The sequence below is a fragment of the Amblyomma mixtum genome, chromosome 3 (genome assembly GCF_055824585.1).
Source record: "Amblyomma mixtum isolate Tamu chromosome 3, ASM5582458v1, whole genome shotgun sequence".
Classification (NCBI taxonomy): Eukaryota; Metazoa; Arthropoda; class Arachnida; order Ixodida; family Ixodidae; genus Amblyomma; species Amblyomma mixtum.
The window spans coordinates 245777040-245802034 of NC_143014.1; the positions used below are offsets into that span (position 1 = coordinate 245777040).

The 24995-nt window shown below is 43.9% G+C and overlaps 2 protein-coding genes across 5 annotated transcripts in view; one reads left to right on the forward strand and one right to left on the reverse strand.

Annotated features, from left to right (window-relative positions):
• The first annotated feature begins 15 nt into the window (after positions 1-15).
• On the forward strand, positions 16-23795 carry LOC149354244 (histone acetyltransferase Tip60-like). The gene is made up of 2 exons (XM_089583219.1): positions 16-134; positions 21668-23795. The coding sequence occupies exon 2, from the start codon at positions 21718-21720 to the stop codon at positions 22684-22686; it is 969 nt and encodes a 322-aa protein (XP_089439345.1). The 5' UTR covers positions 16-134; positions 21668-21717; the 3' UTR covers positions 22687-23795.
• Positions 2055-24995, reverse strand: part of LOC149354245 (sec1 family domain-containing protein 2-like) — a 36529-nt gene continuing 13588 nt past the window's right edge. For 2 of the 4 annotated variants that reach the window (XM_089583216.1, XM_089583215.1), the window contains exons 8-15: positions 17128-17221; positions 13956-14074; positions 13255-13452; positions 9346-9445; positions 9201-9270; positions 8965-9076; positions 8496-8651; positions 2198-2439 (exon numbers count right to left, since the gene is read on the reverse strand). In XM_089583216.1, the coding sequence (XP_089439342.1) occupies positions 2220-2439; positions 8496-8651; positions 8965-9076; positions 9201-9270; positions 9346-9445; positions 13255-13452; positions 13956-14074; positions 17128-17221 (1069 nt within the window). In that variant the 3' untranslated portion in view covers positions 2198-2219. The other 2 variants (XM_089583217.1, XR_016291247.1) reach the window with 2 other exon arrangements.

A 24995-nucleotide genomic window follows, 5' to 3' on the forward strand; every position in this document is an offset into this window, starting at 1 on the left:
AGTAATCATAGTAATCACATGTAACCACTTGTAATCACATTAGTGAGAAACGTTACAGTAATCTAGAAAACATAAATTAAATAAAAACGAGAAGGAAATACAAAATTTAGCCCTCGATTTCAAGGCTTACACAGGTAAGTTGCAAATAAGTCATTGAATTATTAAATGTTCAGTGCGTGTGGATGACAGTGTGGACTTGCGAGAATTTGAAAGCCGCTGCAGTTGTATCGTTATTTCCTCAACCAGAACGTGCGCTCTAGCATGGTTCCGTACTCTAGATAAATCTTTTCCAAGGAAATATCACTGAGTAGCGCCGCGCACGTAAGGACCCTAGCTGTGCGTAGGGGTGCACCGACCCTGCCGCGTGCCATAAACTCAAACATGCATGACGTGCGGTCATGTTCACGTTGGTTGTTTGCAGTTGCCGCATTTCTAATTGCAGCTCGATGGAAGAACACACACACAAAAAAAAAGAAAATGAAGCAGCCGCTTCATGGTACTTCGCGCTTTCTTTGCCATCAGGATTTATGGCATGCAGCCTCCGAAGTGCACACGAGGAATTTGGAAGCCGCTGCACTTGTATCGTTATTTCCTCAACCAGAACGTGCGCTCTAGCACGGTTCCGTACTCTAGATCAATCTTTTCCAAGGAAATATCACTTTCTTTTGAGTAGCGCCGCGCACGTAAGGACCCTAGCTGTGCCGGAGGGATGCTGTGATTTGGAAAAAAATAATGTGTAGTTAATGCGCTAAAATAAAAGTTCAAAGTAGCCAGAAAGTAGCCACGGAGCCATCCTGAAATTTTCACCGCCAGACAGGGTTGAATAGTTGAAAAGTAGCCACTTTGGCGCAAAATACCCACCAACGGCAACCCTGTAGGGAAGTCTAGGGATTCAGCTCGGCTTAGCCGCTAGAGTGACCTAGAATATGGAGGCTTCGTGCTCTCTGCTGTTTCATTTTCTGGCACGCGCTGGCTCGTGCGCAAAGCTCCCGTTATATTTTAATCGAGTCTTTAAAAACGTGAAGGTGGCAGTGGTGCCATAATAGTATACCAACTCAAAACATTCCTCGAGTCAGTGTTGAAAGCCTTCGATAACACTGTACTTGAGTGTTATAAAAAGCCACCAAAGTATGTTTCTCTATGAAGCCACTGCGGCACAGCTTTGCTAGTGTCGACTACACTTGTTAGGAGAAGGTAAGTGACGCCAACCAAGTAAAATACAGGAAAAACACGACGTTTCGGGACCGGCTCGGCCCCTTCTTCACGGTGTGACTACGGGCGAGCGCAGCTTGGCTTTTTAAGCCCCTGTGTGGAGGACCTGCGGGTCCTCACAGGGGCTTAAAAAGGGGCTTAAAAAGCCAAGCTGCGCTCGCCCGTAGTCACACCGTGAAGAAGGGGCCGAGCCGGTCCCGAAACGTCGTGTTTTTCCTGTATTTTACTTGGTTGGCGTCACTTACCTTCTCCTAACATTAAATTTCCCAACCAGACAGACTTCTGTCGAATGTTTTCTTTTGAGTCGACTACACTTGGCTACACCAGCGATTGTGGCGCCCTCGGCGTGGATCGTTGCGCAACGCCCTACCGGAGTAGGGTGGCTAACCAGAGTTTGCGTAGTCTGCTTGCTTGAAACCTGTTTGTCCTGATAAGCTACGGTACGTGTGCACGTTTGACCGGTTGGAGTTAAAGCGAACATGCAATCTGTATCGCAGAAGGCAGCGTGCAAGAAAAGCGTTTCCTACACGGAAGCTTTGGCTAGGACCACACTGTCGACTCTAGCAGCCGGTTCCTTGTCTTACTGTGCCGTACACATAAGCCAGCAACTTCTGCGCGTACAGTACGGGAGGAAGTACCAAGTGTTGATCCCTGCTCTCATCGGTGCCTCGGCTGCTGCGTACACCACGACGAAAAAAATCGCCGAGTACAGACTGCTCTGACTTCGCCCCTGCTCATCACTCTCGACAGAAATTGCACCAACGCCGCAAAATTGAACACTGGAGTCTTGTGATCGCAGTACAGAATACCTCGCAGCTTGTAACGTCAACGCTTGCAAAAAGTGCCGTACACAGCGTGCCATTTATTGCGTTCAGTCGTTTCACGTAACGTGTCCATCACGTGCAGTGTGAAAAGAGGAGGCCCAGTTGTTGAGACGGCTTGGCCAAAGTCGTGCTTCCAATGATGACCTACAAAAACGAAAGAGAAGGCATTAATTCGCTCGAAAACTACTCTTGACAGCTGAAGTGAACCCGCCAAACAACCACTGAACAAAGCGCAGCTGTCAGTATAAATTCACATCTTTTTATGCATACCTGCTGTGTCAGTTTTCTTGATGAAGTGATGTCATTGACGAGCTTCACCTCGGAAGCAGTTACGCCACCAATAATGAAAATAATGAGCACTGGGCTGTCCTTCGGTAATGGCTTGGTTGCACTCCTGAAAAGACTGCGCATACAAAGATAGAAATTACAGTTCAGCAGACCCTTGGTTTGAACTAGTTCATAAACACGAAGCAGCGCAGAAAACATTTTATAAACCATAGAACTCGAGTGAAGTGCTCAGCATTGTTTTTGTGTTATCCATTCTAGCACCACCTGACATCCTTCAACACTGATATGTAGAAAACACCGCTGTTTCCACCCCGATCCATGCAGCACATGCTACCATTACTATCCAGTTATGACTGCAAAGGTTATCCTTGAAATCGGAAGAAGCTTGTGTCCAGTCACTTATCTGCAAGTGTAGTTAATGTGGGAGATGGGGGTAAAAGAAAAAAAAAAAAACTTATGAACCACCGGAGCAATTTCAATAAAATCAGGGTTTTACTGGAACCACCTCTGTTGATTGTATCAAATGAAATTGTGACTGTAAGATTACGCGGGGAAAACTAGCACTTGAAAATGGACGAATACTTTTCAATCATTTTGTGTGCTATGCTATTAGAAAGCCCACTACACAGGACTGTGAAGTTATTTTTCCTTTTTTCCCCCATACTTTTTCATAAGGAAGTCATATGAATGTAAATGGCTCTATTTCTGTTCTCACCCCACATTAGTAATTCCCATTTTTCAAAAACTGTGAACAAATTAGGATATAAAAAAAAAAAACAAGCCCACTGTCCCATTCCACATAAAATTTTGGCCCGGAAAGGCGTGAATGAACATGTTTCCTGTGTAATATGGAAATAACAGTTTTCAATAGGGAAAAAAATGATGAGAAAACTAGATGCAAAGTTTTTGCAACGCCCATGTTCATTTCTAGTGCTCAGCTCTTCAAACAAAACCCCCAGGCGCATAAGCGGGACCTTCATCCAATCGACACTGTTCAGCAACAATGGCTTCAAGCTTCTGCCTCTGCTGGGCCACTTTTGAACTGCCAAGTGGTTGTGCATGTGCACGTTCCAGGCATGCCTTTGCGGTGTTCGCAAAGTGTTTTGCAGTGTGTGTGCCACAAGTAATGCTTAGCTTTTTAAATAGTTTCTCAATGCCCTTTAAAACAGCCAAAGCTATCGCTGTCTTCGCAGTCCTCAAGTATGCAAACGCAGTCTTCGGACATCTGCTCCATATCAATGCGTTGAAGGACTTGTCCGTATTCTGAGTTTGCATCCTTGACCACTGCAAAAGTAAGTCCGTTTTTCCAGTCTCTCATACAGAGGCAAGACCTCATCAGCAGCATCTCTGCTGAATTCAGGTTGATGACCTCGGATCACTGGTGACTTCGTGGCGGAGAGTAGGACCCTCACCGGCACTCAAATAAATGTGAATTTCTTGTGTGCTGGTGGACAGATCCGAGCAAAACTTTCTGAATTCTTGAATAATGCTGGAATTGAAAAATTTGAGGATATGAAAACAGATTTTTAAGCAAAATTTGTCATTTTTGTCCCGTGTCCCTGCTTAACAAGCTTTCAATCTGCATTAATGCATTACACCAAGCACTGAAGTTTTTGTGGGAAGGCTTGGCATTTGTGGGTGATGGCTCTAAAACCGGCTTGGAAAACTACTGGCCATGTCCCCTCTTTCTATCTGAAATCTTGCATATGTGATGTTCAATCCCACCAGACTTGCTTAAGTGACACATAAGAAGTGGAACAGAATCAAGCAACTTCATATATATCATGTCAAGCTACAATCAGCACACCAGCACTTAAAGCATCAAATCATCCCTCTATCCACCTCTACTGTCATTTTCCACAAAACTGCACAACTCTGCCTTTTCCATAAGCTATACTATGCTTCATCCTCACATGCGCAACACACTTCTACGTCTGCCTGACAGAACCTCACACTGTCGATTTAGCAGTTTAGCACTACTGACACCTTCAATAAACTCTTTTCGCCCTCTGCCATAGAACAGCAGATTGAACTGCCTGAGTTAATTGCAAATATGCATGATCCGATAAAATTAAAGAAATTACTCACAGATCATCATCTTTATTAGCTGCCACTTGTCTGTTCCTTTTCATTTGATTCATCTGCACTTCCATACTTTCTGGGTTACTTTTTGTTCACTCATCTCAAGGTTTATTCAACTTTCTGTTTCATTGTCTCCATGCCAAATGACCACAATGTACTTTGATAAGCATAGAAGTGAAGAGAAAAGAGGTGCTCGTTATGGCATGCATGATGGAAGCCAATAGCCGCTAAAACCAAGGAGCATACGGGATGTTTTTTTTTTATTTTGTAGTTTTTCATTAAAGGAAGATTAATAAATGCAGAAGAAAAAGCAACCACATGACGCCGATGGGATCCGAACCCACGACCTCCGAATTTTGCGGTTTCAGATCCCATCGGTGGCATGTGGTTGCTTTTTCGTCTGCTTTTATTAATCTTACATTAATGGAAAACCACAAATTAAAAAAGAAAAAAAGACATCCCGTATGCTCCTTGGTTTCAGTGGCTATTGGCTTCTATCATGTATGCCATAACGAGCACCTCTTTTCTCTTCCCTTGTCTGCTCAATATCTCAACGAGGGCCTCGAATCTGGCAGTCTTGATGCCGCAGGTAGCATCGGGGGGTTCTCGCACAGCTTCCGCCCTCACCGTTCGACCATGTTCCTATGTGCACTCACAGTAATACAGGATGTACCACGTTTGCCGCTATGGACGAGGGTGGCGCTGGTGAGCACACTTAAGGTTCGCTTACACTACACATAAATACTCCCAAAAGCGGCAGGGTTGGACAGTCATCACCGTAGTTCAGTTAGTAGAGCACAGGATGCGAAATTCGGAGGTCGTGGGTTTGGATCCGACCGGCGGCATGTGGTTGTTTCTTCTTCTGCTTCTATTAATCTTCCATTGATGAAAACCTACAAATTAAAAATAAAGACATCCCCTATGCTCCTTGCTTTCGGTGGCTGTTGGCTTCCGTCCCAATGTACTGTTGACATTAAGGCTCCCCTTTTTATTTAATACTCTGTCCAGAGACCTTTAAAGATCCACAAACAACAATGATAATTTGGGGCATAACGCTCTTGTTAAAATGACAGCTACCACAAGTACCACGGGTACCAGGCTTGGCCATAATGTATGTGAACAGTATACTGTGAAGGAAAGCGAAATGCCACAGCAACTGTTGGGTTCCAAGTTAGTGTGCTTTTATATCTATCTAGCTGCACGTGCAAGCAAGCACTGTCTCTGCAGCCCTACATCTACTGTAAGAGGTCACTTTCTATGTTTCATTGCACACAGCTTGAAAGCTTCAAATAATCGTGGAGCATTTATGCAGCAAGCACCGATCTGGGCTTAAATATTTCACATATGCTTGGTTTGGTTTGGCTTGGTTTATGGGGGTTTGACGTCCCAAAGCAACTCAGGCTATGAGAGACGTCGTATTGAAGAGCTCCGGAAATTTCGACCACCTGGGATTCTTTAACGTTCACTGACATCATACAGTACACGGGCCTCTAGAATTTCGCCTCCATCGAAATTCGACCGCCGCAGCCCGGATCAAACCCATGTCTTTCAGGTCAACAGCCGATCACCATAACCACCGAGCCACCGCGGTGGCTCATTTGCATTCAGTGACAGTGACAGTAAGAACAGTGACAGTAAGAACAAACAAATTTGTCTGATGTTTCACAAAAGTGGCATGTCAGCATTTTGTATAGATGCATCAGTTTCATCTGAAAAAAAAGAAGGCATCATACAGTACTGTGGTACCTTCATTCTGTTCATTTTGCAGTCTGGGCATGTGCTATAGCTGTGTGGATCACTGCCAACTCGCCTAATTTGTCACTTTACGTCATTTACTGACTTCCCAGGTGTTCTTGCATTTTGCACACATGAAAGATGAATGTTTAGCGTAAGCTAAGGTGTCTGATTATAAGCCCTGCTAACATTACAGACAAAAAATCCAGGTAGCAGATATTTCAAGAAAGAGTACATCACACAGAATGTACCATATAGCTTAAATCAAAGTTTCAAGGAACAGTATGTTTTGCAGGAACGTAATAATGTGAGTCACCACCCGAAACACTTAGGAATACTTTTCTCTCCTTAACCCTTTTTAGGACAGCGGGACACACGTAGTCCCACTTGCTTCAAAAACTGACCAATGGTCAACAGTGCACCTACTTACCATATTTTTTGCATGCCGAATATTACGAAACTAACAAAACCATTTAAGGTGTTTTTACCTTTAGCTAATAGGCCTCCCTGGTGTTCTGTGTTTTTACAAGCATAGGTGTGCAGTTAAACATGGCCCAGTTTGGCGAGAAAAATAAATTTTCAAAATCTGTTGAGGTTTCAGCTTTTTCCTTCAGTTAACTGCCTCATAATAATTGTTGAAGCGATTTTCAAATCTAATGCAAATTTACTTTTGCGTCGAAAAGACAGGTGCCACATTATAGGCCTTTTTAAGCAGTCGGTACAAATGTGTACCCCCTTTTTTTTTACAGTACCAATGAATGAAATGGCTTCAAAGTGATATTGTCACCTGGGGTTTCAGGTGGCGCCTGAAAGACGACAGAGTTGGAGACTGTCTCGCGCTCTTCGATCTGTGTCTGCCTTTTTACTTTTTGTGCACTCCCCTGTTCCAGGCTTAGACAGTGGTGGGATCTGAAGGTGCAGGCTCCTTTCCCAAGTCATGCACCCTAGGAAGCCGAGAACCAGGCCAGGGGATTGCTTGTACCCATTTTAGGAAACCGGTGGGTACCCTGCGGCATCGGGAGTCAAACCCACCACCTCCCGAAGCCGAGGCTCTACCATGAGGCCACGGCTGTGGCCTCCACCTGCTGTGGCCTTCAGTACCTCCACCAGAAATATGTCATGAAAACGGGGAGTGCACAAAAAGTAAAAGGGCAGACACAGAGTCAAAAGCTGCTCTTCTGCAAGCCCCAGATCGAAGAGCGCGAGAATATCATTAAATTTTTAGAGTAATTCTGAGTGAAATTTTACCATTTGTACGCATATGACACATGCATACAGCTTGCATTTTATGAAAGGTTAATTTATCACTTCATTAGAAAAGAACATGTTTCTCACAAGGCGTCACAAAAGAACACCAAATGGCACCATTTTTTAAATGGCAGCCTTGTTTGGAGCTTCGGAACCAAGAGTGCAAAAATAAAAATCTCAGCTGGCATGAGCATCTAGTGGCACATGCTTAATGGCTGCTGCCCTGTCATGCAGAGCGTTTACACAGGTGGTGTAACTGCAGTTGCTATTGGCCCGTGCACGCACATACAGTCTCGAAGCCACTGCTGCGAACTAATTCTTTCATGCAACACATCAGTCCCAGTTTTTGTGCTTGCAGCAAGCATGGTGCAATGTACACAGCGTAGCACCATGATTACACCATGCTTGCCATGTATGTGTACAGCATAGCACCATGGTATGGTGGTGCTATGGTGAACAAAGTGTTGGGAACAAGTTTTGAGAAGAGTCACACCTTCACAGAGACAGGCATTGCAACCAATCCAACCTATGAAAAAAACTCTGCTTTTGTGGCTCAGTGTCCTTGCACACAATGCGCACATATTCAATCTATTTTCACTGAATCATACAAGTACTGCAGCCAGACGTAATATTAACAAAGCCGGGGCCGAAATGCCACCTCCACGTATACTCCGAGTGCAAACAAGCCAGCAGTTTAACCAGGAGAGGCATCTAGGCCTGTCTCTCTCAATGTTGCAACAGTCGGTATACTGAGACAACATTTTCAATTTTATGCCTATTACTGAACTCTAAATACACGAGGAAAAAGAATAAATGCACAAATACAGAAAAAACAAAGAAAGTAGAAATAGAATCCTTCTTTGATAGAGGTCTTACTGAAGCGAACAAAATTCGACAAAAGAGCAACGGTGTTATGTCTTTCATAATTTATGGCTTGCCAAGGGCCACCTTTTGTATGAGTGAGGCATTAAACCTGATAGGCATTTGATTAATGAAATTTGATAGAGCAGCTATGAATAAGAATCTACTGTGTTAGCTCAGCTGTATTACTCCCATTTAAATGCAAATAAAGCAGGGCTTTTACAAGTGCAGGCAGAAGTGGATTACCCAAATCCTGCTTTGAATATGTCACTCAGCCCTCCAGAATGGTAGTCAAGGTCCGGCACCGCAGATGCACTAGGATCAAAAATGTCTTGCAGCACTTGCTTCAGTAGGGGCTTGTACACTGCTGGCTGCACCACGTTGCCCTCTTCAATGATGCTCCTGCACGAGACACCTCACTGAGGAAGACAAATTATCCTTGCCAGCGCATTACTCAATATGGCACGTACAAACTTTGTAAATTCACTGTCAGTGTTCTTTCCACCGAAAGGGAAATGCCTGTGCTCTGGCATTTTAACATGCACTTGAAAGCCTAAGGAATATGAGTGAACTTTTTACAGCTGTGCATAGCCTATGGTCCTTCACAGCTGTGCACAGTTGGCTATAAAGAGCCTCTCACAGGTAGTTCTTTGTTTGGGACTAAAAGCTGATCAAGTAAAGTGGACAGCTACCACTGTTCAAGCACTGCCCTTACCTGTACTTTCGCAGCTGTGCTCTGGCCATGCCAAGAGATTGCAATGCATGGAAGATTCCATCAACCTTTTGAATCACAGTGTTCTCATCCAGGGTCTCCAGCTCATCTGAAACTGGATGACAATATAGGTCATGCCTTGCAGTCATCAGGTGCTGGACAGCAAAAGGAGCATTTCACACACACAGGTGTACAGACATCAAGTTCAGGCACTTGGTAATGAGCAGCACTGTACTTACCAAAATGTTCCAAGCATGCAGGCAAACTGTCTTCACCTGCTGCTTGATAAATAGCTGCTACAATTTCAGCCTGAAATAGTTGAGTGAAGCAATGAGCTACGCCCATGTATGTCAAAAACTTGCTATACTTGTACATTTAGCTCACCTTCAGTGTTCGCCTGTCACTCTCATTTCCCAGAGTTCTCCCTCCGTACAGAGAGCACAACACAGCCAGGAGGACTATGATGTCTTCTAGTTGTAGTCCCCTGAGTATGAGATAGCAAAGAACAGCATTTCGTAATGGCAGGTTACAGATGCATTAAACACGCCAGTTTATGCACAGCATACCGCAGCCTGAACTGAAGCAAACATCTTAAATGAACAAACAGATTTCACTCTCGCAGCTAAGGCAAGTGAAGACGTATTTTCCAGCCATAAACCATGCAACAAGCATAGTTCTTGAGATCCAAAAACACCAAATAGCTTTACCTCCTCTAAACTAAAGACATCTTCATACCTCTCCTACTTGCTTTTAAAAGAGAGTCGCTACATAATAATAACATGCATACATGTTTAGATGTGTTTTTCATAAAAACATATTGGCAGTGACACTGTTTGCATTTCCTGCCGTTGAGGTTATCTATGATAATACCGTACAAACCAAACCACAATGGGCAAGTTTTAGATGGCCTATATTATGGCAGGAAATTCCTGTTTAGCTTGACCTGGCTCTAATGGCTTAGCTAACACCATGGGCTGCTGGACTGAAAGGCCTTAGGGTGTCTCATATATTTTATTTTATAATATACAGTCACAAAATAGGATTTACTCTAGTAAGTAGTCCTTCAAGTTGGCCATTACACATTTCCTTTTTAATTTTTTGCCAATGGGAAATGCTCACATGCTGCTGCCCAGCCTTCATATTTGATGTATGATTGCTTAGAAATGCTAAATACAAGAATTAAAAAATATGTCATCATTCCAAAACTGTGCCATTAGTAAAGGGCTCTGATAACTTTCAACCACTTGGGTACCGGTACTTTTGTACACTGCCTTCATCAAAATTTAATTGCTGGTCAGGAAACTGAACTCCTAACTCGTGCTCAACATGTGTGGTTGGTTTCTTTCGGAAATGAACACAATTTCTTTTTTTCATAGAAGGCAACAGCTGCTGCATTACGATTGTACTTGCATTCACTATAGAGAAAGGCATATTGTGGTGGTGGATTTTCATTTGAATCAGTAATTTGCTGCAGGTGAAATGAGTATGTAAATTCTACTGCTACGAGATATTCTGCAGCCGTTAAGTGCTAATGTTTTTCTTATTGTTTCTAGTCAAGGTGAAAATCTGAAGTGAGATTCCAAATGGTCCCACTTGTTTTTAAGTGGTGCCAGTTCAAAGCAGGTGATTTTGCAAATGGTCCCACTTGCTTTCAGGTGGCACCATCTGAAAGCAAGTGGTTTTCACAAGTGGTCCCACTTGTTTTCAGGTGGCACCATCTGAAAGCAAGTGGTTTTTACAAGTGGTCCCACTTGCTTTCAAGTGGTGCCATTTAAGCAAGTGGTTTTTACAAGTGGTCCCACTTGCTTTCAAGTGGTACCATTCGAAAGCAAGTAGTTTGCAAAGTGGGACCACTAGACTGCAAGTGGCCACAGCTGGGCATCAAGAACGTGGAACACTGATCCATGCGAACATTTGCATATTCAAAAAACAAGGTAGAACTATAATACAGTTCTTAAAATAAGGGCTGTCAGCAGCGTAACCCACTAAATTGTATTCATCATTTGCTCAATCACTGCGGTCAAAACTGTATGAAATAACTGCGCTCAATAGGCAAGAGCCACTGGCCCCTGTATGAAAGTCTATTATACAAGTAGGTTATATATATATGGGAGCAGAAATGTCTTCTGTGGATGTGTATATACATGAGCTAATGCTATTAGTGTCTGACTATAGTATGTGTTTCTTGCTTGTGATGTATGTTTGTGTGTATGTGTCTTGATTTCCACGACAGTAGATGGGATTCTCAGTTTCAATTCTCCTGTGAAAATGTTGCCACTAGGCCCAGCGCCGCCCTGCAGTCCTCACAAATCAGTTTTCCTTTTGCACCTTAATAATATGTAAGTTGATTAAAGGCACAATTGGAACCAATTTTAAAGCCCAGTTGGAATCATCTGAAATATCCAATTGCATGGTTCCAAATGAAATTTCCAATCTTTTTTTTTTTAAACCAGGAAGTTCTAAATGGTCCCGTTTGTCAAGTGGTCCCTGTCCAATAACCCACTTTAAGTGGTCCCACTTGCGAAATTTCCACCTGGGAGAATATGCAAAAAGAAACGATGATATCTATGACGCATAGCTCGCAGAAATTATGAAGTGCAATGGTGTCAAAATATCATTATATAAAGTAACACTGTTGATATAAACGGCTACAGACTCCAAATTTTTGCTTGCATGTTTTCTTCTTTCAAATGTAAACATAATATACATAGATAACCAGATGGCATTTGCCTATGACAGGTTAATAATTTATAATTAAATTTCTTCCTGATGCTGTTCCGGTTTCATTGACCAAACAATGGCTGTGACATGTAGTTGACTTTCAGATTATGTGGGGCATGAAAAAAATGGCAACATAACTACTGATACATCGTTTGATGTCATTCCAGCTCAAGAAGCAGCCAGGTTTAAGTGTTGTGCTGAATTAAAACGATGCATCAGCATATATATTTCAGGTTTTTTCGTGCCTCACATGACATAAAGGCCTACTACACATCACAACCAATGCTCAGTTGACGAAACCGAAACAGCATGAGAGAAGAAGCTCAATTATAAATTATTTAGTGGTCGTTGGTGAATATCACATGGTGATCCATGTAGTATTCTAAAATCTAAAGCATCATTTTAAAGAAGAAAACACGCAACTAAAATTAGGTGTCTATAGCCCTTTAAGGATGCCTGCTATACACCTGTGCAGTCTCCTTCTGAACACCTCCTGTGCACAATGGTATTTTTTTTTAAAGAGAAACATTATTGTGTTAAAAAAAGAAAAATGCACAACACTATCCATGGGTTCATGACTGAGGTTTAGGTTACTTCTAAATGACAAACACACAATCAGCCCAATGAGGGGTCTTTTTACAGTTGCTTGATTCGTGATTCGGACAGTTATTTATGAAGCAACATGTGTGGACTCTTTCTCTCTCTCTTTTTTTCTACATCGTTGTTTGCACAAACACAACCAGCGCTACATCTCGACATCACAAGAGACCAGAGGCCAAATCCACAAGACGGTTCACTCTGGAACCATTTCACTTCTCCAAAAGTCGCTATGTGAGATTGACTTTGTTGCCACATGTCGTCAGCCGACGTGAAACCATGCGGCGACGTGGCCAATCATGCACGGCAGCCTACGGAGAAGCGAGCCGGTTCTGAAGCAAACTGCCTCATGAATTCGGCCCCAGAGCTATGTGAATGTATGCAGCCAGTAATTGAATCATTCTGGTGGAAAAACGTACCATTTTAAAGCAGCTCTTCACAACTTTTGCTGGAACCTATATTCTGTCACTATAGATTGAATCGAGAAGAAATTCAGGAAGGGCGTTGCACTTCACGTAGCAGCCTGCGACTTTATAAAACATGCGCTCTGTGCCGGAGATTATCCTTGTGAAACATCTTGCACATCTACTGTTTAACGGACACCGATTGAAGCAATACTACTCCTGAGACTGCACGTCCTGAGTGCAGAAAAATATATCTTGTGTCTGCAGCGAGGGCATAAAGTCATCAACAAAGTATAGTGCCATGTGCTGCCATATAAGGTCAACAGCAGGAATAAGTACCCCATTGTGAACAGGGTTCTACTTTAGCAAGAAAAGCTGTGTTCTTCTTCCGTGTGGTCCAAACAATCTTGCAGGCACACCTTTACCCTGAATCTTCAACCAAAAGTAATGACCTTGAACCGCTTGCAAGCTCATCCTCGTGGTCCTTACTGAGCCACCCAGCAGGTGCTGCACTAACCTTTGCTAGACAACTAACACTTTCCAAAAAGCAAGAAGAATGTTCTGCACATACGTGGTGTTACTGGAACGAAGAAGTTGCACCAAGCTCCGTGAAGCGGCCTCAGAAGAGACGCCCGCATTTTGCACAAGCACCTTCTCTGTGCTAAGGAGGTCCTCAAGCTTTGAGTATCGCCCTTCCAGCACTGCTTGAGCTACCCCCAGGATCTGCTGTATCAAGCCTTTGTCAATGACAGTACCTCCACCATCTTTCCTGAAACACAAAACCACAGCAAGAAACTGCTAACAAAACTCTCTGAGCTTGCTTGAAATATTTCCGGTACATGCTTTCCTTTGCATCAGTGACAACTTCTGAAGTATTCTCGGTAGAAACAATTCCACATGCAATAAATACACAAGTGCCACTATTCTTGTCAAAGTTCTGCAAAATGCAACTGTAGCTGGATAAACACATCACTTTAAACTCACATGATGCAGGCAGAGAGAATAGAAAAGCAGGGTGATGGCAAAAGTAATGCATTGCTATGTGCACATTGACGCTGGAAAACTAACACCATAACTGCTCATATGATGGGCCATGTGACATGTTGCTGACACCATGCTAAGCCAAATATATTTTACTTGTTCACATTCACACGTTCACTGACACCATGCTTAGCTGAATTTATTTCACGTTTGTTGCCTACTCTATTAATCAAAGAAATCCAAGGAACAATAATCCTTTTGGAGAATGCAAGCCTTGGGCCTTTTTTTTACCTGAACTGAAGAACTCTCTTTCGGAGCTGTTCTGCTGTAAGGCGGCCTGTGATATCCAAACGCACACCTTGTTTGAGAGCTGCTTCTACAAGAAGTCGATTCAGCTCCATCATGCATTCCTATTGAGTACAGACGTAGAAACATGTAAAGAATGTTTTACTGTGAAAATGCACAGTGTCATCTGTTTCACACTTTTTGCTTGAACATGTCAAACTGTTTGGTTTTGTTTAAGGTTTTATGGGGTTTAATGTCCCAGAGCGACTCAGGCTATGAGGGATGTCATAGTGGAAGGCTCCGGATAATTTCGACCACCTGGGGTTTTTTAGCATGCAATGCCATTGCACAGCACACAGGCCCCTAGCATTTTGCCGCCACTAAAATGCGACCGCCATGGCCGGGAATGAACCCATGTCTTTCAGGTTAGCAGCCGAGTACGATAACCACTAAGCCACTGTGGTACCTATGTCAATATGTTTCTCAGATTAGCTTTTCGAGCAGTTGTCAGGACTAGACTATGGAAGAGTGGTCTTTATGTCTCGCTAGTTCAATTAATTAGTAAGAATTAATTAATCCACAATAAGCCACTGGAAACATGCCAGAAATGTCAAACAGAAGACTGTAAAACATTGGAAGAAACCCTAAACAACTTAATTTTCATTACGGTAGCTTTACTGCAGAGTGTTTCCTGCGCTCTGCGCAAACGCACATGAAATTCAAAACTTCCAGAAAGGATTACATGCTTTACATGTCCCTCAATTAACGGTGCTTGCCGGCCGGCTGTTGATGCAGAGTTTGCACAACTGCAGTCTCCGTCAGCTTTTGTATGTGGCAACAGGTTTGTTTTTCTCAGGTTTACTGCACTTCCCCTTTCATAGCATAGGAAAAAACATTCCCAATAAACCTATAATTGCAGAACTTGCACCACTCTTGGTTCCGTTTGACACCCTACAATTATGTAATTGGCACTTTTCAGATATCCCCAATGGTTTAAAGTTAATTAGCTAAATAAACAGATTAGCATGAAGTATACTACACTCCTCTTTGCAAGAGGAGACCATTAACAATGCTTTCTTTTTTTGAGGAAAGGAGATGGTGCAGTATCTGTTTCACATATCTCGGTGGACACCTGAACTGTGCTGTAAGGGAAGGAATAAAGGAGGGAGTGGTGAGAGAATAAAGGAAGAAAGAGGTGCCATAGTGGAGGGCTCTGGAATAATTTCAACCACCTGGGGTTCTTTAACTTGCACTAACAGCACATGGGTGCCTTTTGTGTTTCGCCTACATCGAAACGTGGCAGCTGGGGCCAGATTCGAACCCAGGAACTCCGGCTCAGTAGCGAAGCGCCTAACTACCGAGTCACCATGGAGGGCTTAACAATACTCTAAGTTTAATTTCCGCAAGATGTAGTTTTTGTTTTTAATATTTACCTCACATTACATACGACTTCCAAATAATCAAAACATATATACAATCACTAATTATCATGAAGTATAATGATACACATTGCAAGCACTATTAATAACTAGTACAGTAGTATGTCCCAAGTGCATTCCAAAATGTTTCTAAAAAAAAATTGCTGACGATTACGTTACTTCCTAATGCCAAAATTTGAGCGCAGCTCATCAGCTGTTTCAGCTTTTTGATAGATTGAGGCAAAGAATTCGAACAAGACACGTATGTACAATCACAGACAACTTGTTATTTTTCACACATATTCCTTCTTCAAGAAACACTCCATTAACAGTTCTTGATTGTCACGAAGGAAGCTTTGTGGACGGAGAAATAGATGGATATATGCTCGACTTGCTGCACCAATGCCTGGTTCTCAAAGACGAGGTCTGCGCAAGTATTTCGCGAGGTTGTCACAGCTGTGGGAGCCGTTACGAACGAGAGGAATGGGATGTTCTCCCGCATAAGTGGTAAGAAATTCCCGCTCATCTAAATATCTACATTAAAGTCCCCACCCACCCTGCCACCCTGGCAGGTTGTCAATGCCTAAGTATGCAGCGTACATCTGTCACTACTGCCACACAGCTTAAAGCACAACTGAGGTGTCCACTGTTCAAAGAGGGCAGTTATGCGCCTTCCCTCTGGTTCAGGTATTCACCGAGATGTGTGAGACAGATAATGCGCATTTCCTTTCTCAAAAACCAATTCACAAATTTTACCCTCTGCTTTCCAAGCCCTCGCTCTATTGGTTTCGCAGCTGTGGGAGACAGATACAGCGCATTTCCTTTCCTAAAAAAAACACCGAAGACACTTTGAAGTACAGCGCATTTCCTTTTCTAAAAAAAATACCGAAGATACTTTGAAAATTCTAAAGTGTGCTCGGCGAAAGCCTTGTGGCCAACCCACTGCCGCTTCCCACTGGGCCGCTTCGGAGCCATGCGTCTCACTCACTCGACTGCAACGAGACTTCTGGCGAAAGAGTGGTGGTGTAGCTGCCACTGCCAGAGCGCGCGCGCTCGTACTACCGCTACTGTGCGACGTCACGGTTGGTATGCACAGCGGTGCCCCCCACTGGCGCGCCAGTTGCTAAGGAGGGGAAGAATTTGCGCTTTTACTTTCTCCTTTCCAAGCTCCCGCTCCATTGCTTTCGCAGCTTAAATGATGTCCACTGCTGGTTACAACGGACAACGGCGACGGCAATGCCACGAAACGCAGAAACGGGCGCCTAGGAGCTGCGCTCTTAAAAAAAAAAAGCCTAATTGTTCTTAGGCCAAACCGCAGATATGTGGATTGTGCTGCCCGGACATATGTTTCTCAATTATATAAAGAGCTGTGGTATAAAGAACAGAAGGTCTAATTCTCCCATTTTGTTTGACCTCCTATTGAGACTTTAAAAATTGTGGCATCAGTGCTCAAAATGATGAATTGATTTTTTTACCACAGCACATACTAAACTGTATTAAGCATGGCCATAAGGTTAGCATTAAATACACTACTGATCTTTCCAGCCCTTGTAAGTCACTGGAGTGGAGCCACCACTTTTAAAAGGTACAAGCTGCCAGTAATTATCTAGCACATTCATTTTTCAAAAATTAGACACATCCAAAGATTGCAAGTAGTTTGATTTTAGATGTAACTTTACGGCCAAATAACAAACGAACAACTTTGAGTGCACTGCACTGAAACCAGAGCAGTGCAGAAAACAAGAAAGCCAGAGACTCGCCTTCTGCTTGCCGTTGATAATGTGCTGAAGGGCTAACTTTGAGTCTTCATGAGCCAAACAACCAGGGCACACGGCATCTGATGGTATAGTTTGCCTGCAAATACAAGGATATACAAAATGAGCAGCATGAAGAAATTCAGCTGAAATGTTCACAATGTTTTTGAAAAGCACCTTCAAAACATGCTGAGCATGCTGAGGCACGTCAACTGTAAAAGTGCAGGAAAACTGTTGACAATCATTTAGAAATTCCTTTAAAACAAGCACAAGTGCTTTCACATCATTACTTCAAGTAAGCCACACAGAATTTAAGACTGTGAGTGCTATCTTTATTCCTTGCATTTTAAGTTTTTCTCTGCATTGTATGTATGCTCAGCACGGTGTAAACCAACATATTCACCTTTAAATCCAATATGACATCTTTATAATTCCTTAGAGGTAGTGTCAGCAGAGTTTTCTGTGCTATGGCCAAGGGCAAACAGCCCAGGGCTAATCTTTTCAGCTTATCAGAAGTGATGCTCAACAGGTTTGGTTTGGTTTGGTTTATGGGGTTTAACATCCCAAAGCGACTAAGGCTATGAGAGACGCCGTAGTGGAGGGCTCCGGAAATCTCGACCACCTGGGGTTCTTTAACGTCCACTGACATCGCACAGCACACGGGCCTCTGGAATTTCTCCTCCAGATATGTCTGAGATAAGGTTGTATGAGAGCATGAAGGCACCGTAAAGCAGCCCTGATATAAGTACAAGAGTTCGTAACAAAATACTGAGCCCTCCAAAAAATGCTTTTAGGAATCCCACGTAGCACCTGCAGTCAACCCTTCATGCTTTCTAGCTTTTTTTGCGACAATTATTTTTTTCTTCAAATTAGAAGGACACCTTCATCCAGTCCTCGTGCTCCTGAAAACTGTCACTGAGTTTAAAGAACAGAATGTGCCTAATTAGATGTTGCATGCAAAATTACCCACAATTTGACGCTGCTCTTACCATGCTGAGAAAAATTCCTGTATGTGCAAACCTGTTCAATTAGATTCTCTGCCTTTTCTTGTATTTTGTTACTCTTTTTCTCTTCCCTTAAACAATGCAGAACAGTGACATGAACCAAGTGGCCACTATGGGCTGTGAAATGCTAATCACAGTGACACTGCAGGAGCTTTTGTTCACCAATGTGCTCAACTTAAATGGTTTGTGTTAACCAGGCTTTTTTTTTTAGTGTGAACAAAAAAAATTGGCAGTGTCTTAGCTCAGCTAGGCCAGGATATAAGTAGTGAAAGCAGTTTCGTCTAGTGACGTTTCGGTAGTGACACACCGCCGTTGTTGTTCAGCAGCTCGGCGGCGTCTCTTCGCGAGATGTTCCTCTCGTTCTTTGGTTGTCTTGGCCGCCTGCTTAGCCTTTCTCGCCTCGTTTTCACACTGTCGATCAGCCTTGTACTATGCAACAACTTCTGGATTGGAAGACTCAATGTCACGCAGCCTGTACTGCTGCCGTGACGAGCACGGCCACTCTCCTTCTTCCATTGTATGCGTCTGAGGAACGAGCGCATCGCTTACGGCTTATACCTCAGCTGTGCGGCGCAACTCGTGCATGCGCAGTGCAGTGCACCGGGCGATAGCGTGTGGCTCCTGCGCAACTGGTTGCCATGGTAACGATGCATGCGCAGTAGTGGCCTTTGCCCGGCTCCGCGAAATGCACTTCTGCTAGTCTAGTGTAACTTTTGCTACAGAAGTACAGATGATCAATGCAACTGATGTGGCAGAGTATGCATTAGAATTAGTGTCCCCCCCCCAGATGGAGCACTCGCTACCACTGATAAGTTTAGACCGTGCAAATGAGTGGTGTGATGCAGCCTGTGAATCACCATGTGATATTCCGAACCCTCGCTTCACTTTCCTGATCCAATCCAGCAATCAATCACAGTGTGACAACCCATACCCTTCTGCCCTCCCCTGAAAGTGGAGAAGGGGCTTACCTCTCTCCACTTTGCCACCTGCACCTTTTGCCTCCCACCCTCTCTTCAGCTTCCATCTTCCTCACCCTCTACTCTACAAGTGGAGAAGGGGCTTACCTCTCTCCACTTTGCCACCTGCACCTTTTGCCTCCCACCCTCTCTTCAGCTTCCATCTCCCTCACCCTCTACTCTACAAGTGGAGAGCGGGAGTTCCTTCTCTCCACTTTGCCACCTGCACCTTTTGCCTCCCACCCTCTCTTCAGCTTCCCTCTCCCTCACCCTCTACTCTACAAGTGGAGAGCGGGAGTTCCTTCTCTCCACTTTGCCACCTGCACCTTTTGCCTCCCACCCTCTCTTTAGCTTCCATCTCCCTCACCTTCTACTCTACAAGTGGAGAGCGGGAGTTCCTTCTCTCCACTTTGCCACCTGCACCTTTTGCCTCCCACCCTCTCTTCAGCTTCCATCTCCCTCACCCTCTACTCTAAAAGTGGAGAGCAGGAGTTCCTTCTCTCCATTTTGCCACCTGCACCTTTTGCCTCCCACTCTCTCATCAGCTTCCATCTCCCTCACCCTCTACTCTAAAAGTGGAGAGCAGGAGTTCCTTCTCTCCATTTTGCCACCTGCACCTTTTGCCTCCCACTCTCTCATCAGCTTCCATTTCCCTCACCCTCGACTCTAAAAGTGGAGAGTGGGAGTTCCTTCTCTCCACTCTGCCACCTGCACCTTTTGCCTCCCACCCTCTCTTCAGCTTCCATCTCCCTCACCCTCTACTCTTAAAGTGGAGAGGGGGAGTTCCTTCTCTTCACTTTGCCATGTGCCAACTGAGGCTTCAGGCGGACAGACGGATGGTCAGATTTTCCTGATATGAAGGTTCTAATGTTGATGCATTAAAACGAAACAAAGGTCTCTGAACTGTTCAACAGACCAGCAAATTGCTTAACATAGTTTGTCCTACAGGGATCCTCTGTATTACACAAAGGCACTCTATTCAGATGCTTCTGGAACAAACTTGTCACTCAGGTGAGGTCAAATTACAGTACAACCTCTGCCACCCATCTTGAGTGTCAGAACATGTCTTCCAAACTACAATCCAAACTACATGGGCAGCTTAGAACTCAAAATAACTTTCCACTGAGCATGCACTGATGCATAAGTCACAAGTTACTCATGCTCCAGAAAGGTGTTTCAAATTGAACAAAAAACAGCATATGTTGGTGCCACACTAAAAAATGTCATTTTCATGCTCTGGACAAGTATAACAAGGCCAGCTACTGTATAGTACTTGGTTCGGTTTGAAAGCTGGTCTCACTTCAGTGAGTGGAAGCAAACACCAATGCTATGTATGTATAAAAGGATGTTCAAGCCCTTCTTGGTTCCCAGAAAGGCCATATGCATTTATGGTTGAGGAAGTAGTAGCAGTAAATTAATCTATGCATATGTAAATTATCCCTGTTGGTTTATATTTCTGTGATTGTGCCGTAGAGATCCACCTTGCACTGCCAATGATTTGCCAACTATCTGCGCTAATTTTCGAAGCTTAATGATGATGATTTGAGCTGAGTAACAGTAGACGCATGGCATACAGTACACACAAATTAGATTCCAATCTAGTGTGTTACTTCTGTTTCCAACAGCCGTGTTGGTTCACCAAGCTCACTTTCAGTCACCAGCCTCGATACTCCTTCATTTATCAGTAAACTGCCCCTGTAGGCCTCCAGCTATGACACATGCGAAAAACAAGTGGTACATGACATGACCAGAACACATGCTTGTGCACTATCCACAGGCTCATTTACACTTTCCAATCCAGTTTTGACTTGGTTATGCCATAGCAGGAGCAGTACTTGTATCGTTCTGTTAGAAAGAAAATGGGTTTAATCTTCTTGATATGACCCACACGAGCCGATGTGTGTGGTGCCGGGAGAATATGTGAACATGCAAATGATGTGTTGCTGTGGTAGAGCGCACAGAAAAAGGATAAACGGCTGAATTTTCTGTGCATGACCAGTGGTGGGAGATTGAGTGATATTTTCAGTGCTGTTATGCTTTGATGCCGAGAATACTGGGAAAGGATGAACCAGGTAGCTCTGTTTTGTATAAATTTCAATATGTTAATAACATTGGCATGATGAGGATTCTAAATCACTGATGCGTGTTCTATGGTAGGCCTGATTAGCGTGTTGAATGCGAGTAGTCTTGTGTACTGGTTGGCTTGATGCAGTCGGCAATTAATAAGACTACATTTTTTTTTAAGGCCTTGGTAGTGATCAGTTCAATATGAGTGCTCCAGGATGAATTAGAGTTAAAATTCACACCGAGGTATTTTACCGATGCAGCAGTTTCAGTGACAGTGTTATTAATAACGTAGGCATTAGGACTCAAGTTAGTAACCGAAGTAAACTTGAGATGTTTAGTTTTATCTGCGTTAATTACCATTTTCCACCTGCCACATCCATGAATTAGCTCATCAAGATCAGCCTGGAGAGCAATGACATCAGAAGGGTTAGATATTACTCTGTGAATTACACATTCATCTGTAAATAATCGTATTGTTGATGTTAAGTTAGACGCGATGCCATTCTCCCTCTCCGCCAGTGGTGGCCACGCAGGACACTGCGACCCCTTGTCCCCGGACGACGGGAAGCATGGCGACGCGATGCCATTCTCCCTCTTCGCCAGTGGTGGCCACGCAGGACACTGCGACCCCTTGTCCCCGGACGACGGGAAGCATGGCAGCCTGCAGTGATGAAATGGTGACCCAGACTAACATCAAGATGATCGAGCTGGGCTGCAACCGCATCCGGCCTTGGTACTTCTCCCCGTACCCACAGGAACTAGTCAACTCATGCATTTATCTGTGCGAATTCTGTCTAAAATACACTAAGTCACGAAGCTGCCTCAAGAGACACCTGGCCAAATGTACGCTCAAGCACCCTCCCGGGAATGAGATCTACCGGAAGGGAAACCACTCATTTTTCGAAGTAGACGGGCGTAAAAACAAGAGATACGCGCAGAACCTCTGTCTCCTGGCCAAGTGTTTCCTGGACCACAAGACGCTCTACTATGATACAGACCCCTTCCTTTTCTACATCATGACCGAGGTCGACAGCCGTGGACACCACTTGATTGGATACTTTTCCAAGGAGAAGGCGTCGACGGAGGATTGCAATGTGGCCTGTATCCTGACACTGCCCCCATACCAGAGAAAGGGCTTTGGCAGACTGCTGATTGAGTTCAGCTATGAGCTCTCCAAGCGGGAGGGCAAGACGGGTTCCCCCGAGAAGCCGCTGTCTGACCTGGGGCTGCTGTCGTACCGGTCTTACTGGTCAGAGACCATCCTGGACATCATGGTCAAGATGGCACCCTCCAAGGCTGGCGAGCAGCCCCAGGTTACCATCAACGAGATGAGTGAGCTGACAAGCATCAAGAAGGAGGATGTGGTAGAGACGCTGCAGCACCTCAACCTCATCAACTACTATAAGGGCCAATACATCATCACTCTCACCCGCGAGGTGGTGGAGGCATATGAGCGGGCTGCCCTCAAGCGGCAGCTGCGCATTGACCCAGCGTGCCTGCTCTGGACACCCAAGGACTGGGCCAAGCGGGGAAAGTGACCGCCGGCCTCTGCCGCCGTGGCGCCTTCTTCCTCCGCCGCCGCGGCGCCTTTCTCCACCGCTGCCGCCCTTCCTCCGCAGGAGTGATGATGCTTCATTCGACTGTCACAGCAAAGGTGAGCTCTTCAGCAACACTCCGTAAAGCCTGAAGGGCACGTCGTCCTCACCAGGTCCCGCCACTGTGCTGCCTGCCAGCATACCCCGCACTAACGCTTTTCGGATTAACAGTGTTCCAGTATTTATCAAACCAGGAAGTGTAAAATTAGAATATTTGTTTTTCAGCTATTTTGGAAATGCTTTTGTAATTTTCCCAGTCTGTAGCGCCCTTTGTACTTCCTAAATGCTTTTTCTTTCTTACTTATTGCCCTACTGACATCTCTGATAAACCAAGGATCATTAGTATGCATGCTTATCATTCGTTTTGGCATGCAGGAATCTTCAATTTCCTTGAGTTTGTCATGAAACAACCTCCAATTTTATCAGCAGTGCGATTATGATAATTGGCTTGAAAATCATATGTGAAAGTTTCCAGCAACAGGTTGATTTTTTCAACGTCTCCAAGTGTGTATTATAGATAAGCATTTTAGTTTTTGTTTTATCGGTATGTGAAAGTGAAAGAGAACAGTGCACAATTTTATGGTTACTTATTTCTTTCAAAACATGAATGTCTGAGAGCTGAGGATGTGTTGTTAGGATGAGGTCCAGGATATATTTACCGCAAGTGGGTTCATGAACAATTTCGGTGAGCTGGTGATATGGAAGTAAACTGAAGGAAATAATGTTATCCTGGCGGTTAGTCGGAGTCAACAGTTAGCATCGTCCAGTTAATGGCAGGAAAATTAAAGTCACCTTCTAAAAATGATGATGATGGATTTTTATGGTGCAAGGGCAACTAGCAACTACAGCCAAAAAGCGCCATAGCACAAGGTATTTTCATCTTCTCAAGGTGGGGTCAAAGACCCATTTCCCAAGCATTCCACCCTAAAAAAAAGCCGAGCACCAGACCAAGGGAAAGCTTGTATGTACCCTTTGTATTACCGGTGGGTACCCGGTGGCATTGGGGATCCTGCTAAAGATAGGCAATTTGGATGTTTTACAAAGATCTGCTCGATAGCGAATGTTTAACAGTTCAATAAATTCAGGTCGGCCATTTAGTGGTTTATAACAGGTCTATAACAGACAACCATTTCTTGTGTTCCCTCCCAGCATGACACATACTATACATATAAGTTCTTATAGCACAATGCATAAAGTAGAATTTCACTGATACACACCCAATTTTCACGATTTGCCAGGATCATATGCTTAAAATCATCAGCAATACAAATGCCTCATAGAGTTGCATTGCTTTTCTTCTGGTTAATACGTTCCTACACAATACAATTTCTCGGCAACAACATTCAAAATGTTAACAAAGTCTGGTCGCATGATGCATTTAGCTACCGACACCAGATGTGCAACCATACAAACAGGCTGGGTCTGGGTGAACACGACATAAAGAGCAAGAATGCTGCTACAGCGAGCTGCTGTAGTAACTTCCACACTCTATTTGTACAAGGGAGTGAAGCACATGAATACGACAACAAGGAAGGGATCCCGGCTACTTTCACCATTGCCGTCGATACATCGGATGGACTGCAAAATTGCAAAAGACAATGCAAATGCAGAGAGAATTCATTAAGCTAAAGAAGGAGCTCTTCAAACCTTGTGCCAACAAATGTTAATCAAGTTTAGGAAGCAGAAGTGTCAGTAAGTGCCTTTATACTACGTTACTTTGTTATATTTAAAAAAATTTTAGGGGCTTTGGATTATGAGCCTTCACGGATATTTTTTTTCCTGCATTTTTTAAAACACATACCAACAAGGTCCTACTGTACATTGTTCACGGCACACATCTGTTTATTTATTATACAGCTTGCATTCTTCAAAGCGTGATCTGGTTCTTGTAATTTCGTGACTTCAGACCTGGTGGCACAATGTGATAGTAAACTGTTCATGAAGGAATGAATGACGATAGTTCATGAAAGAGTGAAAGGCAAACAAGCTTGCAGTGGCACGACAGTCAAGCAGTTGAGTGTGTTTTAAAGCTGCGACGCAGGCAGGATATGAGCAATCAGAGTAAACGAAACACATTGCCCATTTTGCATGGACTCCATGTTATTTTTAACGTCGGTCTGGTCTGGATGCGACAGGTGCATATTTTACTTTTGAACAAATTAATGTGGCGATAGCACGATGTGGATAGGAGCACGAGGACGGCCATATTCATGAAGTCCAAACGGAAGTTGGTAGATGCTAATACAAGGACG

Coding starts and splice junctions, on each gene's coding strand:
- LOC149354244 (XM_089583219.1), top strand. CDS start 21,718: ATGGCGACGCGATGCCATTCTCCCTCTTCGCCAGTGGTGGCCACGCAG.